Source organism: Aspergillus wentii (genome assembly GCF_001890725.1).
Source record: "Aspergillus wentii DTO 134E9 unplaced genomic scaffold ASPWEscaffold_4, whole genome shotgun sequence".
In the NCBI taxonomy this organism is placed as follows: Eukaryota; Fungi; Ascomycota; class Eurotiomycetes; order Eurotiales; family Aspergillaceae; genus Aspergillus; species Aspergillus wentii.
The window spans coordinates 4,015,598-4,028,384 of NW_024467835.1; the positions used below are offsets into that span (position 1 = coordinate 4,015,598).

The window sequence follows — 12,787 nt, forward strand, 5'->3', positions numbered from 1 at the left end:
AAGGTCTGGCCTTCTATGCCGTGACTCGACCTGTCCGAACTCCCCACCCTAACCTGCAAGGCCGAGAGGAAGACAAGGCTAAATTGTAAATCAATGGATATAAAAGTGGTTGCCCATGTTTCCAAGTATAAACTTATAAATGGATTAAATACTTTATATTTGAACTTTTGAGTGCCTTATACACTGGTTGGACATCGTAGAAATACGTCATTTGCGAACCTTGGTTCTTATAGAGAGCAGAGCGGCTATCATTGGAGCAGCAGGAAAGGGGGTGGGGCATGGCTATTTATATTCATGAGAACACACAAACCACAGTCTCTCCAGTAGAGGTATAGACCAATATATATTTAAGGGAAATAGATAATATTTGAGAGGCTTTAGATAATTATCTAATAAGATCACCAAATAACGACCGACGATAGCGGGGCCCCAAGCGGAGAAAACCCATTTAGCGGTTAATCATCCTCCTAGTTACATAACAAGGATGTGAGCGTATTGCTGAACGCTTGATAAATGCTGGGTATATTGCTTGTTCTATGGATATCTATTATGTTATAATATTGAAAATGATTTCCAAATCGAATCAAATAATCAATAATGCACCCATCCGGTGATGAACGTGTTGTGTTCCGGAGCCAGACGGGGCGAAACACCGGGCCGGTGAATTGGCGGTGGGTTGCCACTTTGCACCTTCTCCTCTCCCCACCTTGGGCAAAGTATCTGGTAATGCGATATTATCATCGTGATTATGAGATCAGGATCATCGTGGGAGCCGGTTTAGCTGCTCGTGTAAATATGCCCGCCCCTCGGTGTTCACGAATCCCCCTACCCCGAATGCGGGAATAATTCGACACATGCGTAGGAGTGATGCACCGATCCAGTCTCGACTGATACGACGGAGCCGGTCTTTTGTGGGGAGGGTCTGGGGACGGTTATAAAGGTCCAATCCGAAGAGGTGGATGGGTGTGCTGATGAGTTGGATGGATGCGGGGATGGCGAGCTGGGCAATGAGGATTTTGAGGTATTCTTGGGAGGCGATAGAGTCGGGGATAGATGCTGAGACCATGTTGGGAAGACTGAAGGAGCCGAAAATTGTGAGGCCGTCGCGGATGAGGAAGGCAGAGTATGTAGCAAGGGGGATACGGCTGATTGAACGGGCGACTTTAGGAGCCGGTGTTGGAGTTGAGGATGTCGATGACGGGGAAGGAGCAGGCTTTGGTGTAGAGTCTGTGTTGATATGTTTCTGGCCGAATAATTGTGCGAATTTGACATCTTTCCAGATGCCCACGGAGGAGTTGACGATGAACGTCGAGATGAAGGTTGTCATTCCAGCGATTGCATGGTCGATTTTGGGATTGATCTTCTCTAGGATCGTCTCTGATGCATTTACTGTTGCGAATGTTGCGGTATAGAGGGACCAGACAAGGAGACTGGGTCGTGATGTTAAAAAGGTAGCAGGCTGTGAGATGGAGAGCCAAAGGTGTCGTCGGAATGCGGGGAGAAGAGGTTGGTTATAGAAGGATTTTTCCACGACAAGTCTATCTTGTTAGTTGAATATGCAGATATTCAGGGCAATGGTGTAATACCTATCAAAGATCATGACCGCAGGAGTGATCAATGTTGCTGAACCCGCAGCAACGATTGTATCGGCCGCGAGAAGCTCTGCCATCCGGCTACCACTGCGTTGGAATGACAAAGGGAGGTGTCGAGATGAAAAGTCGAAATCCTGTTCCATTGTGCGGGTAGACTGTGTCTACGCACTTTCAAATGTGGGAGGTGTAAAATGAGAATATCGAGGAAGGAATGTTGGCAGTCGGGAGAGATGTATATGTATACTCCGGAAGATTAGCAGAGAAAACCGGATAAGCAGAAGGACAACTCACGACAAAAGAAAGTTAAAGAGCGAATGAAGCACACACAGCCAGCACATCCGAAATAATGCAATCCAGAATCCCACAATGCCCCTGGGGTAATGCCTCATCTTATCGCCCAACGTGGAGTATACATTCACTGATAGCACTCGGTCATCCCGGCCAATCATTGCTGACCGGCCCGGCAACCCGGTGTTAGCCATGGCGGCCTGTGATTGGTCTACCGTAGCCGAATGATCACCACCGACGATGAAGACGATTTTTGGCCTGAGGAACAAGGCAGATTGCCTTGATTTGTGTTCTAGAAGAAGGTTATTGCCCTGAGGCACGCATGGGATTGCCTGATGGAGGATCCGTGTTGTTCCGAGTGTCTGCGCTATAGACCTGTACATATCGGGTGGCTACAGCACCGTCAGATTATTTTCGTCTAATTACCCCTCGTGGGGCACTCGTAATAGATGCCTTGGGTATCAGGCATTACTCTATGACTCAATCAATTATGAACGCATTGAATATTTAATTAAGGGTGAAATACTCCATACCAGCACGAATTAATGCTGAGCCTATCTCAATCGTTGGTGATCATGATGCGTGCGTATCTTCAATCCCGCAAAGCCACCTCTTAAACGCCGCCACGAATCCGAAGCGCGGGGCTGAGGGGTTGGCGATGTGCTGACCGACACCAACACCGCAGTTTCAGTTTCATTGCGGTTTCAGGATGCTTCGATTGGGTCCGATCGAATGATTACACAGCTGCGCGGCAGTTCAGCCACTCTGATTGTAACTCGTTTCTGCCTGCACACTGAATGAGTCAACGGCATAGCCTTGACTCCGACCGTAATTGACGTTTATATAGGGGTAGCTGCCTGACATAATCCCAACAGATAATATCTGTTATCGAGACAACGCATCAAGATGGATGCCAAACACACAGCCGAACAGGCACATGCCGATCTTACTGTCAGCATGGCATCTGTTTCATTAAATGCCAACTTACTGTCTCCATCACTTCCGTGGGCAGTCGTATCAACCGACGCTTATGATTCAGTATCTCTTGCATTGAATGGATTATGTCACTCGAATGACGTCCTCTTGCAAAATGGATATAGAGTACAAGAACCCACCCAAGAGGATATAGATGGCCATGCGAAATGTGCGAACTGCGGCGGTACACTTCTTCATTTTCCCCTGTAGCATCCACATCTAATGCGAGAATAGAACGAAGACGCGCCCTGGACAGGAAAACAGTACCAGGGTGTTACCACCACAAAGACAGACCCAAGAATAACCGCGGAAAACGAAAAATATATCCTTGCTGTCATCAGAGGAGGGGGTGTGTTGTTTTGGATGCGCATAAATACCTGCCTGTTCCAGAAGGTCAGGCTGAGATGTGGCGATGTTCGAAACTTACACCTGCCCAGGATGGAGTAAAGACGGCTCGAGCTGCTGTTTCAATGGACTGTGAGATGGTTGAGGTAGAAGGAGGCTCGAGTGAAGTTGCTCAGGTCTGTGCTGTGGATATTGTGACTGGGGAAGTTCTCGTGGATACATTTGTTGTACCAAAGAAGAAGGTGACAGACTGGCGGACTCCATGGAGTGGGATGTCAGAGAAGCGACTAAGGCAGATGGTCAGCGCGGGGAGAACAGTGAATGGATGGGAAGAAGCTCGCGAAGAGCTCTGGAAATATGTCGACGAAAATACCCTCATGGTTGGGCAGGCACTCAAGCACGATCTGGAAGTGATGCGGATGGTCCATCTGCGTGTTATTGATACGGCCATTGTCAGCAGAGAGGCAGTCGGGAAGAGCTGCAAAGATTCTTTCGGACTGAAGACGCTATGCAGTGACATACTGAACAGGGACATCCAGCCAGCCCAAGTGGGCCATGACTGCATGGAAGATACGATGGCTACTCGGGAAGTTGTTCTCTGCTGGGTTCAGAACCCAGAGAAAGTCCATGAATGGGCTGAGAATCTTCGACTGAAATCTGAGCAGAGTCGAAAAAACAAGGCGCGGAAGAAGGAAGAGAAGAGAGCCCAGCGAAACATATAATATGGCATAATATATGATCACTTTTATATCGTTCATATGGTGTTTAATTATTTGCACATCTAACCCTCGCACTATACAAAGGATATAACACCAGGGGAGATGATCTCTGAGTCATTTAATATGGTTGAAATCAGGTACTGCATCAGCAATTCTTGTTTCACTTATGGAGAGGAAGTAAGATAAGAAAATACCTATATATATAGTGGTCTAGTAATTATGAATGGGCCTGCAAGCTGTTTGCTACTTACTGATTACTGGCTGAATTGCTCTAATCTCCATCCTGCGCTTCCCCTCGCTACTCCGAATTTACCCCTCACTGTGCCCCACGCCTCATTTCAAGTAATGCTTACGAAGGGATCGTGATTAGAGGCCTCGTCCAGATCATCTTGATTTTAGTCACTTGGGATACATATCGTCCATTTGTCTAGTTGAACGGGAAAATTCGATAGCGATCGAATCCTGGTTTAAAATGGCATCCTCTCCAGAACTGCCGTCTGTTGCTGCCGATAACCACCCCAGACTTGGATGGATAGGTGAGTAATTTACTCTTCCAACACCTTATCGACTAACATCTCAGGACTCGGGTCAATGGGACTTGCCATGGCATTGAATCTTCAAAGCCATGTATCACGCATAGGTGCCCCTTCGCTTCGATTCTACAATCGCACAGAGGCTCGCGGCGAGTCAATTCGGGAAATAGGAGGCGTGCAGTCCACTAGTGTTCAGGATGTTATTGCCAGTGTCGACATTTGCTTTATGTCAGTGAGCGATGAGAACGTGGTCAATTCGATCATCAGCTCTATATTAGGAATTCCAGCACACCAGCTTCTTGGTAAGATTATCGTTGATACATCGACCATTCACCCAGACACGTCGTCCTGGGCGCAAAGACACCTTTCAGAGAAGGGTGTCAGCTTTATCGCCGCGCCAGTCTTTGGTGCGAGTCCTGTCGCGAGGGAAGGGAAGCTTTTGTTCGTCGTCGCTGGTGCAGATAAGGCTGTCAAGGCTATTGAGCCTTTTCTGGATGGGGTGATGGCTAGAAAGACACTATATGTTGGAACGGATGCTGCTCAGGCTAGCCTCCTGAAAACCACGGGGTATGCTTCACCTTTATCTTCTCCTTCAGACACACAACTTATCGATTGACTAGGAACTTCATAACCGGTGGAATGATGGAGCTTATTTCAGAAGCCCATGTCTTTGCCGAAAAATCAGGAATCGGAAATGAGGCATTGGAGTCGTTGATTGAGCATCAGTATGGAGCGCTCCCTTTCGCAATGTCAAAGCGCATAACCGGAGGACATTATCTTCCCGCCAAGGGTGAACGGCCATGGTCGGACCTTCAACTTGCACAGAAGGACATGAAATTGGGCGTTGATTATGCCGAGAAGGTTGGAACAAGTTTACTCATTGCTGATGTTGTTATCAACCATTATGGAGAGGCAAGCAGATACGGAGAAGAAAACAAACGGGCGTTGGACTCGTCTTCGATGTATGGAGTGCTGCGGTCGCATGCAGGACTCGAGTTTGAATCTGATCGGGTGAAAAAGAGAGATAACACAGACATTCAATAGTTTACACGAATATTTTACAATTGAGTGCATTTTCATAAAGAGCACCTACTTTGTGATATCATCAACTGACGTCTGTGTGGGGCAGCGATGATGTGCTCTTAGCGGGAATCACAACACAGCCTAATATAGCCGATATGCATGTGTTGGACCTTCTGAGCAAGTGCTATTCATCTCTACTTAATTCTTTAATCCATTTTATTGTGGTGCCTTTGGTGCTATCAGCCTGTGTTGATTGTCGGTTTATATCTTGGTTGTATGCGCTTCAGTTATGATGAATCGGTGGATTTTTATATGGCAGATCATACAACGACATTAATTTTGGTAGGGAACTGATTATCAAAACTGCCAGAATGTTTATCCCGCATCTGCATGCCAAGTGAGTAATGCAGACACGAGTCATAAGGCTCCGAAGACGAGAGGCCTGAGATAAACAGACCGACAGCCGTCCATCTTGGCTTCCCTCCTCTACCTCCAGTTATTATCATGGATTTGCAAAATAAATCAACAGTAATAACTTGTATCATATAGTTAATCATATTATTAAAGATAAATAATGCCTCACCGTAGGTTAATCTCGAATATACAGCCCGCCTTATGATTCTATCTCAATGCCAGATTAGGCTCATATACAGCTTCAACCGAAGATCTCCAGACCCACAACCATCAACATTAAACATAGCTAATCACACAACCAAGTAAAAAAATCACACCATACTGTAGAATTAATCTTCTAACTTCCTATCCAGGGAATCTTGATGCTGTTCACCATCATCATATTCTGTCGTCATCAGCGTCAAGATGTCGCAATCCGCTACATTCTCGCTTCACCCGTCCGGATGTCCCCACATGGTGCAGATCGTCAATCTAGATTCTCTTGTTGACGATAGATATTCTCCGTCTGTTGTAGATCGCAGACTGCACGGTCTGGGGACTCCACGGGATAGAGGGGTGGTTACTTATCGTTTACTGTTGCGAAAATCGGGCAATGGGTGGTGTTGTCCAGGTATATAAATGTTGCTGAATCTCTCAGTTTGAACTATCCAGACAAGCAGTTCACCCAAGATGAAAACAACAATCAGCACATTCCTCCTTTGCGGACTGGCTGCGGCAGCCACGCAGCCCAATATCCTATTTATTCTTACCGATGATCAAGATAAATACATGGGGAGTATGGACTATATGCCTCATCTGCAGGTAAGACCACCGCTACACTATATGAACCCAGCTAATTGAATAGAAAAAAATTGTCCAAAAAGGAACCAACTACGAAAAGCATTTCTGCTCGACTGCTCTCTGCTGTCCATCCCGGGCAAACATCTGGACTGGTCGCATGCCGCACAACACCAACGTGACGGATGTCGGTCTGCCGTATGGTGGATACCCGAAGTTTGTGTCTGCAGGATGGAACGACAATTACCTCCCGCTTTGGATGCAAGACGCTGGGTACAACACGTATTATGTTGGCAAGTTGTGGAATGCGTTTACTACTGAAACGTACAACAATCCACCTCCGAGAGGCTTTAACGGATCGGATATCCTCGTTGATCCATGGACATATCAGTACTACCTACCGCGATTTACGCGCAATGGTGGTAAGCCGGTTGCTTATGATGGGCAGTACAGCACGGATGTGATTAGAAACAAGTCACTAGGATTCATTGATGAGGCTGTGTCTCACAAACAACCCTGGATGTTGACTGTCGCACCGAATGCACCGCATGCAAACGGCTCTACCAACCCTGCCAAAGATATAAACTGGTTCGGTGAAGCTGAGTACCCATCCAAATACGAGAGTCTGTTTAAAAACTACAAAATCCCCCGAGATGCCAGTTTCAACAATCTCATTGAGGGAGCTGTTAGCTGGACTGCGGAATTGCCCAAGCTGAACCAAACTGAAATTGACTACAACGATGAATTCCAGAGAAAGCGATTGCGAGCTCTTCAAGGTGTTGATGAGTTGATTGACAGTCTTATCACGAAGCTGGATACTGCTGGTGTGCTGGACAACACGTATATTTTCTTTGCTGCAGATAATGGTTATCACATTTCGCAACATCGGATGAGGCCCGGCAAGAACTGCGGTTTTGGTGAGTATCAATCGTCACTTAATAAGTATACTGTCATCTAACCTAGATAGACACCGATATCAATGTCCCGTTGGCAATCCGTGGTCCTGGTATCCCCGAGAACCAGACTTTGAGTCTTGTCACTAGTCATACTGATCTCGCCCCTACTTTCCTGTCCATTGCTGGTGCAACCAAAGATGGCTTGGATGGTAAGAAGATTCCATGGACTGCGGATGAAGATCCGAAGACAAGAACTGAGCATGCTGCTATTGAATACTGGAGTAGTGTATGTACCTATCGTCCTTTTATAGTGTACTCTAGCTAACAGTACTAGGCCATTGCCGAAGGTAAATATGGCTGGTACAGCAATGACATCGCCGGCAATGGAAGATCATGGGGTAACAACACCTACAAGGGAGTGAGATTGGTGGCAGATGATTATGCTCTCTATTACTCAGTTTGGTGTACCAACGAGAAGGAATTCTACAACACAAAGGTATGTTATATTTCATATGTTCCAGAGGTACTACGAGACTAACAGAACAGGCCGATCCTGCCCAAACCATCAACCTGGCGGCCAACACCGCAAAGCACGCAGACTACAAAATTGCAAATAGGGGATTGGACCAGATCATTCCCCGTCTTGATGCTCTCATGATGGTCCTCAAATCTTGCACAGGAGATGCATGCCGCGACCCATGGAAGCAGTTACACCCTGGTGGAAAGGTTCAAAGCTTGCCGGATGCTCTTGATGCCAGTTTTGATGGGTTCTACTCGAGACAGCCCAAGGTGTCGTTTTCCTCGTGCGAGCCTGGTTATCTCATTTCCCGTGAAGGACCTCAGAAGTATAACGTCTATGGAGGTGGAACTGGGGGTGGTAAGAGTACAAGTGGTGGAAAGAGACGCAGTTGGTTTGGCTGGTGGTAATCAGATATGCTGTGAACGGTATAATAGTGATGATATATAATGGCACAATTATGCAATTTAATAGAACAAGGGGTGGAAAAAAATATGAAGTTGGTTTAGCTGGTGGTATCTGCCCCAGCGTTAACCAGCGTTTCGATGAAGCTTGTATATGTCGCATAGTCTAGCGGAGTTTGGTCATCGTCATCCCTGGTGTTGACATCTGCCCCAGCATGAATAAGAATGCTAGCTGCGACCCAGTCACTGTAAGTCGCCGCTAGAGATAGCGGTGTTCGACCATCATTATCCCTGGTGTCGACATCAGCACCACCATCCAGCAATACTTTGATCACTGTCTCCCCGAGATATGAGCGGTCCTCTTCGTAAGTAAAACCTTCCCATTCAACTACCACGCCTGATAGTGCCGTTTGCCCCTCGCCATTCTTGTAGTTCACGTCAGCTCCGCCCTTGAGGAGTATTTCAACGTTTCCGAACTCCCCGTTAATTGATGCAAGGTAGAGCGGGGTTCCGCCGTCATCATCCTGGACGTTGGGGTCCGCCCCAGCGTCCAGCAGCAACTGCACTACTTGTATATTATTCCACTCCGCGGCTGTGTGTATTGGTGCCGATCCAAAGCGATTGGCACAGTTAACGTCGGCACCAGCATTGAGCAATAATTTGATTTCCTCATAAGTTCCATTATCCGAGATGTGCATTAGTGGCGTATTGCCGCTAAAATCTTGCACATTCACATTTGCCCCAGCGTCGAGGAGCAACTGGAGTGTTTCACCATGAGTATGCGCATAAAATACTGGAGTCTGACCAAAGCGATTCTTCGAATGTGGACTTGTACCAGCGCGAAGAAGAAAATCAACCAATTCAATATGGCCATTCTTTACGGCCCAGATCATGGCTGTCCATCCACGGTCGGCATCCTGACTTTCAACATCCATTTTCCGATCTGTAATTAGAAGATCGACTACTGCCTGGAGTCCGATGGAGCTTGCAACGACTAGTGAATTGGCTGCTGCTACAGTCATTATGGCGTTGGTCCTTCTCAATTTGGACCAGACCTCGTACTGGGCTGATTCTGGATCGCAAATGTGTTGTGCTAGGGCTGTTATTGCATCGTTCTTTTGAATGGCGGAAAGACGGAAATGAGCATCCCAACATTCGATAGAGTACTCAAGGAAGCTGGTTGGATGACCGGCAAAGGAGTTGGAATGAAGATACCAAGTGCAGATCTCTGCCAGGGCCTTGTTTGACTCTGCTGGGTGGAGAGACTGTTTCCAGCTTTTGGTGTCGGGTTGAACGAGAGTTAGAGAACTGCCAGACGCGACCAAGAATTCCTTCGCGGTTTGATGAAGAAGGTATACCCTGGAGTCAACAATGACGACGAAAAGACCACATAGGTCTCTCATGGTGTGTCGGAAGTCATCCTCATGCTCGAGGTGGTCCTCCAAGCTAGCAGACGATCTCCATGTTTGGTCAATAGCCAAGGCCAGAGACATCTCACCAACAGAGAGAGGCCGTGTGGCGGCAGTGACGATGTGTAGTAAACTTCTGGCTTTGTCCGGTGCTGGGCCTCTGTTGAGGATTTTATCATATGCCTCGTCCACCGTCTGGGGGATTTCTTTGATCGCCTTGTCGATATTCCCTTTGGTGAAGCCCAGAATGTTTTCTATCACATCCAGGGTCAATGTGACCCAAAGATATGTCCGGTTTGGGACGACTTTAAGCTTGTCAAGCAAAAACTGACATTGCTCTGTCCTTAAACGGCGTTTGTTTCCAATATCGTCGACTCGCTTCTCAACCACCAGATTGATCTCTTGGGCGATCTTCTCGACCTCTTCCTCTCCTTCGCCGCTGAGATGGATCATTGACATGTGCCGTCTTTCCTGGAAGCCATAGCGTATATCATAATAAGGCCTACTGGTTATTAATAGTTTGACTTTACATTTGCCAGCATTTATGAGGAAGAAGTCTTGTACAGTGCGGATGATGCTTTCCCTGTGACTCTCCTCACACTCGTCCAAAGCGTCAATGATGCAGATGATCTCGCCAGCTCTTGGATCTGCTGCGATGCTGGTAAATGCCGACCACAAGTCAGACAACGAATTCGTAAACTTGTCCCCGTCAGTCTCCATTTTGTCGAGGAGGGAGTCTGATAATAAATGAGGCTGTGCCAGGATCAGCTGCCGCAGAACAGCACAGATTGCATTTGTCGCTGTTTTCTGGTCTGAAAAGTCGTCCTTGAAGAAAAAGTAACAGACTGTTGCCTTTGTTATACTCGGGAGGAAGTCATCGGCCAGGTATTTGGCCAACACAGATTTGCCACATCCAGGGTCTGCAGAAACCCATAATAGACAGGACTTATCATTCTGCTGCCAGTCCTTGAAGAGAGAATGGCCGGTAAACCACTCGCAGGTACCAGGGACTCTTTTGCTATTCCGATCCTTGCGGTCTTTGTATGGACAAGTATAAAGCAACCTGAGGAGGCTTTTCTGTCTTTCATCTCGAACTCTCTGCTGTTGCCACTCCTGAGTGCTTTCTTGTGCGCGTTTAATATCTGATAATCTTTTGTCCACATTTGTAGCACCTAAGAGAGCAGTGTAGCTCTGGCTCAGATCCTCTGACTTTTCAATATCTTGCATCAGTGTCGTCCATCCATCCTTATCGAAGGCATCACGGAACAGCTTGGTCACTCGGTGCTTTTGAACGTAGCATAAAGCCCGGAATTGGAATTCCAGAATCATTGAATATAAATCGGTCAAATCTGCTTCGAACTTTTGCTGCAACTTCACCTCCGCTGCAGATTGCGACCGTGCCGATCGATAAAGATCTTCTGTCACTTGAAGTCGACAGATTAATCCAGAGATGGATTCCAACCCTTGGATGAGGTTGGAGTGTTGCTCTGCGGCATTCAAAACCAGCTGCACACATATTAGCTGTCAGTTAAATTGCAAGAGCAGCATTACACTCACTGTGAGGACGACAGTCACCCCCGCACAAGCAATCGCTGCAGGCGGACTCGACGCCGTAGCTGGGCTGATGATATCCTTGAACAGTAGGATGTTCCGAAAGGTCTTGGTGACCTTATCACGAACAGAAACTTCATTATCGAGAAAGCGAACTGTCAATTTCTTTTCCTCTAACTCGCGTGTTTTCAGCTCCAGAAGGCCGCACAGCTGTTCCTGGCGACTGGCTGTCCCTCTGGGCTGGAGACAATTTGATTTAAGCTGTGATCCAAGGATCTCCAGGCCTGCTTGCACAATTTTCCTCTTATCTTCATTTTCTGTCAGTTTATGCTCGGCTCTTTCCCACAGATTATCTGGTCTGATGGTTGTGGCGTTGGGGTCTGGCTGAGACTGAAGCGTCGGCGGGGTATTGGGTTTGGAGACGGTCGGAGTAACCGGTGGATTTGCTTTGCGGAGTTTTTTGGTCAATTTATACAATAAACCCATTTCTTGGTATATTCACACACAATGGGATTGTCAAGAATGAACACAATGGCCATTCAATGCAGTTGGGAATTGCTGAGCTGGTCACTGGAATTAAGCGCCAGAATCACTCACGTGTGCAAATCCCTGCACTGCTCAGCCTCACTCACCAGATGAAGCAATGCGACGCTATTCAGATAGTCAGATATTACAAGGCTTACAGAAACTCTTATGAATACCGGTAGACATGTTGATATGAGGGGGAAAGATGGTTGAACACCACTTTTACAGCAGCATATGCCTGTAACGGAGCTTGGATCAAGGCGGATGCTAGAGCCGATTTGAATATGAGACGGTGACAGTGGTACACGGGTCTGGGTAGCCAAAGGGGTTGATTATAAGCATATGGTTAATGCATTAGCTTGCCATGGGGAGTAATATACAGCGGTTCTTCATTGAAGCCATGTCCTTTTCATTCCCTAAGTGTCTGTAGACTGTCCCAGAATTACACATCCCCGGACGCATGAATACATAAATGCAGGCTACACACATCGATGCAGGATTGGATGATTCCTGGAAGCCTTGTTTCAAGAGATTTTACCCCAGATTATTATTACTCTTTATATCTGTAAGAAAATTGATTTATATGGACTTTGTTTTGCTCAGCAGAGCCAGGCACGGGGCCAATCAACATGATAGTAATCAGTCCCTTTCGGGTGAAATGCAAGCCACAATCAATCGCGATAGTGGCGAAGCGAGATTTCTCCGAAACGCCATTGAGAGACAACCTCTAACGGCAACTGTGGCAGACTGGATGTAATATCCAGAAAGTCAATTGAAAGTCAAAGCAAATCGAATCGAGTCACTATCGCAATGGAAATG

The 12,787-nt window shown here is 46.9% G+C and overlaps 7 protein-coding genes across 7 annotated transcripts; 4 read left to right on the plus strand and 3 right to left on the minus strand.

Moving 5' to 3' along the window:
- Positions 1-322: 322 nt before the first annotated feature.
- Positions 323-1,708, minus strand: ASPWEDRAFT_41425 (uncharacterized protein). Its single transcript, XM_040835557.1, has 2 exons — positions 1,591-1,708; positions 323-1,542 (listed from the first exon to the last, which is right to left on the minus strand). The coding sequence occupies exons 1-2, from the start codon at positions 1,667-1,669 to the stop codon at positions 761-763; spliced, it is 861 nt and encodes a 286-aa protein (XP_040689890.1). The 5' UTR covers positions 1,670-1,708; the 3' UTR covers positions 323-760.
- Positions 1,709-1,833: 125 nt separating this feature from the next.
- ASPWEDRAFT_537728 (uncharacterized protein) lies at positions 1,834-2,367 on the minus strand. Its single transcript, XM_040837949.1, has one exon. It carries the CDS (start codon positions 2,261-2,263, stop codon positions 1,880-1,882), a length of 384 nt encoding a protein of 127 aa, XP_040689891.1. The 5' UTR covers positions 2,264-2,367; the 3' UTR covers positions 1,834-1,879.
- A 31-nt stretch (positions 2,368-2,398) lies between these two features.
- Positions 2,399-3,144, plus strand: ASPWEDRAFT_41429 (uncharacterized protein). The gene has a single exon (XM_040835558.1). It carries the CDS (start codon positions 2,787-2,789, stop codon positions 3,063-3,065), a length of 279 nt encoding a protein of 92 aa, XP_040689892.1. The 5' UTR covers positions 2,399-2,786; the 3' UTR covers positions 3,066-3,144.
- On the plus strand, positions 3,001-4,090 carry ASPWEDRAFT_41431 (uncharacterized protein). Its single transcript, XM_040835559.1, has 2 exons — positions 3,001-3,039; positions 3,090-4,090. Exon 2 carries the CDS (start codon positions 3,260-3,262, stop codon positions 3,920-3,922), a length of 663 nt encoding a protein of 220 aa, XP_040689893.1. The 5' UTR covers positions 3,001-3,039; positions 3,090-3,259; the 3' UTR covers positions 3,923-4,090.
- A 301-nt stretch (positions 4,091-4,391) lies between these two features.
- On the plus strand, positions 4,392-5,496 carry ASPWEDRAFT_112399 (NAD(P)-dependent oxidoreductase; the record flags this gene model as incomplete). The annotated part of the gene is made up of 3 exons (XM_040828324.1): positions 4,392-4,455; positions 4,500-5,019; positions 5,073-5,496. 3 exons carry the CDS (start codon positions 4,392-4,394, stop codon positions 5,494-5,496), a joined length of 1,008 nt encoding a protein of 335 aa, XP_040689894.1.
- Positions 5,497-6,558: 1,062 nt separating this feature from the next.
- ASPWEDRAFT_109918 (sulfatase family protein) lies at positions 6,559-8,489 on the plus strand (the record flags this gene model as incomplete). Its single annotated transcript, XM_040828128.1, has 5 exons — positions 6,559-6,690; positions 6,734-7,583; positions 7,634-7,848; positions 7,897-8,058; positions 8,109-8,489. The coding sequence occupies 5 exons, from the start codon at positions 6,559-6,561 to the stop codon at positions 8,487-8,489; spliced, it is 1,740 nt and encodes a 579-aa protein (XP_040689895.1).
- A 1,274-nt stretch (positions 8,490-9,763) lies between these two features.
- ASPWEDRAFT_111631 (uncharacterized protein) lies at positions 9,764-11,929 on the minus strand (the record flags this gene model as incomplete). Its single annotated transcript, XM_040828257.1, has 2 exons — positions 9,764-11,413; positions 11,462-11,929. Coding segments are annotated over 2 exons (2,118 nt in total), but the record flags the coding sequence as incomplete, so codon positions are not given.
- Between the last annotated feature and the right edge of the window lie 858 nt (positions 11,930-12,787).